The following is a 6036-nucleotide window of genomic DNA, read 5'->3' as shown; positions in this document are numbered from 1 at the left end:
CCTTTAACTTGTTCATGCATTTACTTTGGGAAGAATAAGCTAAACCGAGATGAAGCAAATAACACAATTATGCTATTAAACTTTGCCCCTCAGGACTATGTGTGACAGTCTTAGTACCTTACACCAATCATCCTTCTGGTAACGTTTGCTAATTGAGAGCTGGATACCAGGGCTGGTGCTATTATTATTCTGCTACTATTCTACTCCTTCTCTTAAATTGCTTTGTCAGACTTCCGTCACTTGAGACAAGTTCCATTATAAGAGACATTAGGTGTATTTAGGTATTTGCCAGATAATAGAGTAAGGTTCTTAGGCATCAATCTGTACAGATTAGTCTAATCTGTTGCTGCTGGAAACCTTGTTTCCAGCAGTAAAGTAGACAATAGTTTCAAATTACCTGCAATAAGGTTAAGCTATGGGCAGTATACGTTTTGAGGTGAGAAGAAAAACAAAATAAGAACTCATGCATTCCCAATATTGTCTTTACCAGAACAGGTAGGTGTCTGAATTGAGATTCCAATTTCTCTAGAAACTATTCCTAATGGATTTGGCTCAATTTAAATTGCTTTATCTGTCAATGTTCTCTTAAGTATTTTTGAATGTAGGATACAACAGAAGTTCTGTTAATAACGTTATTTCCTGAATTCAACAAAGCACGAATAATTAACATTTCCGTATTGGATAAAAGTTTGTTATTTTCACACTAAAATAGGATTTCTAGGAGCAAAGTCAAACAACTGAAGATTTTAGGGGTTCTATAAAAATTAAGGCAGTGAGCCCATGAAGTTAAAGATACAAACCAGCAAATACTAGTAGTCACATTCTAAAGTAATGCAGCTTTTCAGTTATATTTTTCAGAAAATATAGAAATGTTTTTTATTTAAACTCTTGTATCTCAACGTATCATCCAAAGTATCAACTAAGGACTGAAGTCAGATCATCCTAATAGAAGACTACTTACAATTAAGTTTTTTTCCTATCACCCCTTTTCTCAAACTTACCTTTCATTCTATAGGACAGCAGACAGGGATACAAGCGTCAAGAAAAGAGCAATACTTGGTTTGCTCATGATATAATAGGTACAATGTTATCTCATAAAATCCTAAACTAACTGCATTTTGCAATATATTGCAAACATTGAGCAAAGCTACATTAAATTATCCCTTATAACCACCAAAATGTATAGAGATGTCCTAAAAAGAACACAAACTGAAGGAAAAACAGAGCCCCTTAGAAGAGATAGAGTCCAAAAATGTCTGGATGCAGTAGAGACAGGTCTTCAAAATTTTAACACCTACCTCTTCTAGAGACTATACTACATTGAAAGTAACACAACAAAAGAAAAAAAAAAAATCTGTTGTCATTTTATTATTATTAAACCAGAAAGTGCAAGTGAAGAACAATCTAACTGTATTTGCACTGCTAAAACACAAGAAGAATCTGTGGATGTTTTTTCCTCCCTTTTTTTGCTATTTACATTTAGCCCTTTTATTAATAATGATATGCTGACTTCCATGTCCTTGGTGTCCTAACCAACTTCAGAGAAGCAGAGTGTCAGACTGTGAATGAGCCTGGTGGTTAAGGTATGTAGATTGAAGACTCTGGCTTACGTTCTTCCCCCAGTGAATATCAAAGTACTTTGTATAAAGCAAAGCTGTTTCCACAAGAAACCTGGAAACCAGAATCATAGCTCAGTGGCTAGGCATTCCTTCAGTGTGGGATAGTTAGTCCGAGAGCTATACTCTCAATTAGATAAAAGCAATTTGAGGAGAGGCTGAGGGAGCTGGGCATGTTTAGTTTGGAGGAGGCTGAGGGGGGACCTCATTGCCCTCTACAACTACCTGAAAGGAGGTTGTAGAGAGGTGGGTGTTGGCCTCTTCTCCCAAGGGAATAATGACAGGACCAGAGGAAATGGTCTGAAGCTGCGGCAGGGGAGGTTTAGATTAGATTTTAGGAAGAATTACTTTACTGAGAGAATGGTCAGGCACTGGAACAGCCTGCCCAGGGAGGTGGTGGAGTCGCCATCCCTGGAGGTATTTAAGAAACATGTAGACATGGCACTTCAGGGCATGCTCTAGTGCCTGAGATTGTTGGTTTGTGTCTGTTTGTGGGTGGGGTGGTGTGTGGTTGTGGGCATTTGGTTTGGTTTTGGTGTTCTGGGATTTTTTGGGTGTGGGTTTTTGTGGTTGTTTTTTATTTTTTTGTTGTTGATGTTTGGTTGGTTTTGGTGGTTTTGTGGGGTTTTTTTGTTTTTTTGTTTGGTTGGGTTTTTTTTTGTTGTTGGTTGGACTCGATGATCTCAAAGGTCCCACCCAACCAAAAATATTCTGTGATTCTGTGAATGTCATAAGCACTCACATAATTTCTTCTCCTTAGTTTTCAGAATTTTTCCCTATGTCCCTTTTTTAAAAATCAGATAAAATTATCTTTTTTTTTTTACTATTGTAAACATAATTTTGTTCAAAATAAAACTTAATTTTCAAGTCAGCCAAGTGGGAAAATCCAGTTAACAAAGCTTTACGTCTAAATTCTTTGGGATTTAATGGTTCTTTCAGATTTACAGATTAAGATATCATTTAAATTCAGTGTTCCTGTTGAACCATCAGCCTAACACAAAATGATTTTTTTGTATATACAGCTGGGCCCATGTAGAATGTACCTCTAGTAAAACACAGGCTGAAGTCTCATTGAAGGACACCAGAACTTTCAGCAAGCACTTCATGCTCTGCTGAACAAGGAGCAGCGTAAACCCGTACTTACAATGTTTCCCACATCATGGCCATCAAGTGTTGGGTTTTTTGTATAAGGCTCTCCTTAGGCATATTGACTTCAGGATCAATAATAAATATGAGGATAATTAACTTTCATGTACGATTTTATATAAATTAATTCAACAACCTAAAATTAATGGCAATGATCTGGATACCTGGTCCCAACTGATTTGCTCTTGTGAAATGCTGCATTCTGTCATTAAAAGATAATAAGGCAACTTCCATAACTGGAACACTTATACTGACAAGAGAGGAGATATCCAAGTTGAAGTATTAAAAAGGCAAATATCCTAAATTAATTATAATCTGATATAAAAATGTTATAATTTTCAACTTCTTCTAACCAAACAATTGCTCAAAGTGAACAGTCAGTTGAATACTAGACCTTCCATTTGAGATACCTTTTTCTAAAAATTACATTCTTTATGAAAACATCGATAATCTTCGTAAATAAGCTATTTAAACTCCAATGTAACACACTATCTGTTTCAGGTAGCAAATTCTATTTTGCATATTGTGTATTTCAGACTTCAAACAGACTTTTTTTTTTAAAGCCATTAAGCTTTGTTAAGTTGTCTTCAGTTAAGCTGCAGTAACTCACACGAGCTGAAAATCTTGTACAACCTAGGGTTTGGATTTTTTTTAACTGCAAAAATATCCAAGCTTTTCTGAAAATACTTATTAAAATATGTAGAAAAAGTTCACTTTTCCCACAAAAAGTAGATTATAATAATACTTCAAGTATTTACAGTTTATTTGAATGAAAATTATTATAAACTTTCAAATCTGGGGATAAAATCATAATTAATATACCATCATTACTTAATACAAGTTATGAAAATTCCAGTAATTCTTCACATTCTATTGTAGTACCATAACAGCAAACCATCCTTCTTTCTACTCTAGCAGGCTGGAGGTGAAAGTATTTTTCACCATTAGAAACTGAGATTCTCTGTGTGATCTTTTCAGCTTTGCACGACGGTTCTGGAACCAGATCTAAAATTGAAAGAAAAGCCAAGCTTGTCAGAAATACAGCACTGTAAGCAGAGTAAGCATCGAAACTTAAAAATATTCACACAGTTTCACAGTATTTTCTGTAATGACAATAGTTTGGAAGTTCAACAAGAATTTAAAATCTGCATATGACGGCATGTAGCTACCTGCAATAGGACCAGCCTCACTGTAATTAATATAAAAAATAATATTAACTTCAATGCTACTGAATCAGACCCTGGAAGATCCTGAGCATCTGGAATTCACACACAAGTCTTAAGGTGTTATTTCTTCAGCTGCTTAATTAATGGCAGCATCAAGCTTCCCATCAACCCCAACATAATACTTGCATCAAAAGCTTAATAAACATTAAGGTGAGGCCCAAATTCTAATGTTTATGGTGTGCTTCTTATCACATTGGACTACCTGGAAATCAATAATTAAAATCCCTGAGTAAATTTTGCTTTTGGCCAGATGAAGACATAAACTTAAACAATGGTTTAACACATAAATGCTCTACTGACAGTCTCACAAAATATGTAAACACTCATACAAATTATTTCAGTATTTCTTTCAAATTTGTTTTTCAAATATGGTGACAAGCATAAGCAGCATGATTATAAAGCATGGAAGCAAATGATCAAGTTTTGCACATGAAAACTAGAGATTAACAGAGCAGATATCATGGAAATATTATAGTGAGGAATACCTCATCAACGCTACGGAAGGAGGATTAAGATTTCAGGAAGAATTCAATGGCTTCCATTTCACAAATCATTGAAGGCACACCACATGTATTGAGATCATCAAAATTATTGCTACTGCTGTCAAACTACTTATTTATAGAACCAGAGAGTACATACAGATGGAATTACAGAAAAAATCAAATACATTTTTCATTACCTGGATCCTGTCTTCATCTAAATCTAACTTGCGAGCTAGCTCTTCTCTCATATCAATGCCAGGGTAGGAGTTTATTTTAAAAACATTTTCCAAGACTTCAATCTAAGGAGATTAAAACACTTGTTCAATAGTTATCACTACCTTCATAGCAGTAATAAAGAAAATAAATACAAGAAACACATTAGTTTGTTCAACAGGAGACTTCCAAGCAGTGTTTGCACAATTCTGATGCCATGCATAAACACAGGTCTGCTGAAATTAGCAACATTACTGTTAATTTACACTAGTTCCTCTTTACATGTCTCTCTGCAGAGCTACATCATACTGAACTAGTCAGCTGCTATAGACTTTTACTAACATTTTTACTAAACTACATTGTTATTCATTTATTAAATACCCTACCTGGTTTCTAGTGAACGCAGTTCTTGGTCTTCTACCCCTGTACCAGCTCAATTCTCGTTTGAAAGATAGTCTTTCAGTGACTGAAAAATATTTTTCACATTTCAAAACTTTTTCCTCTTGCACTGGATTAGTGTTAGCGTGAAATAATGGATTTTCATAGGAAACAACAGGGATTTGCAGATGGGGATTACTGTCATCACCTAAAACTAGAAAAAGCAAGCAAACAAGGGCTTCAATTTACTGGTTTTCGGTAGAAACATGAAAACATATACATTTTTAAAGGAGTAAAAGCTTGAGAGGTTACAAAACAGACTGCTGACTTACCCAAGTTTGTGCATGCATCCATCCATGGTCTGTGAGGTTTCACAGCTGGAATGCCATCTTTTTTCTGCTCCAGTCCCAAAATACTTTCAATGGAAAACGAGCACTGTGTGGTTTTACTTTCTACAAAACCAGATACTTTCCGAAGATTCTGAGAGGCTGATGTATTAGCAGCACATAGGGATGTACTTGCCATGCTTTCACCTTCAGCCAGCATAGCATGTATACTGTACTTGCATTTCTCCACAAGTCCTCCTTATAGCTATGTTGACAAGGGGGCTGGATTTGCCACGTCATTAATTAAAATCTTTTATTAGAAAGTTTTAGCATGTCAATGAAAACTCTCCCACCAAGAGGCACGAGGAGTTAATTGTTTATTTGTTTGCAAGTAATTAGCAACTAATGGTGACACTAGGGGGGCCACCAAGAGGGACAAAAAGTGTTATCTCTCCTAACCAGAACATCGACTTTACTTTCTCAAAAGAAGCTGTGCACAAATATAGTACTTCTCCTTTATTTGAAATCATTAATGTATAAAATCAGTTTTTAAAAAAAACTTTATACTCTAATGGACTCCACTTACCTAAACATAGCAGCATGATAGGAAACCAGTCAAGTAATAAGTAATCTCATTTAAGTGAATTTC

At 35.4% G+C, this 6036-nt stretch overlaps 1 protein-coding gene across 1 annotated transcript; it reads right to left on the bottom strand.

Annotated features, from left to right (window-relative positions):
• Positions 1 to 3509: 3509 nt before the first annotated feature.
• HESX1 (HESX homeobox 1) lies at positions 3510 to 5607 on the bottom strand. Its single transcript, XM_074152478.1, has 4 exons — positions 5394 to 5607; positions 5070 to 5275; positions 4668 to 4769; positions 3510 to 3767 (listed from the first exon to the last, which is right to left on the bottom strand). The coding sequence occupies exons 1-4, from the start codon at positions 5605 to 5607 to the stop codon at positions 3669 to 3671; spliced, it is 621 nt and encodes a 206-aa protein (XP_074008579.1). The 3' UTR covers positions 3510 to 3668.
• Positions 5608 to 6036: the final 429 nt, after the last annotated feature.

Source organism: Numenius arquata, chromosome 8 (genome assembly GCF_964106895.1).
Source record: "Numenius arquata chromosome 8, bNumArq3.hap1.1, whole genome shotgun sequence".
NCBI lineage: Eukaryota > Metazoa > Chordata > Aves > Charadriiformes > Scolopacidae > Numenius > Numenius arquata.
The sequence above is the reverse complement of the archived record's forward strand: the minus strand, read 5'-3'. Positions and strand labels throughout refer to the sequence as shown.

Coding starts and splice junctions, on each gene's coding strand:
- HESX1 (XM_074152478.1), bottom strand. CDS start 5,607: ATGCTGGCTGAAGGTGAAAGCATGGCAAGTACATCCCTATGTGCTGCT. Junction 4,770..5,069: donor CTGCGTTCACTAGAAACCAG/GTAGGGTATTTA, acceptor TAATCTCCTTAG/ATTGAAGTCTTGGAAAATGT. Junction 3,768..4,667: donor TAGATGAAGACAGGATCCAG/GTAATGAAAAAT, acceptor TTTCAATTTTAG/ATCTGGTTCCAGAACCGTCG.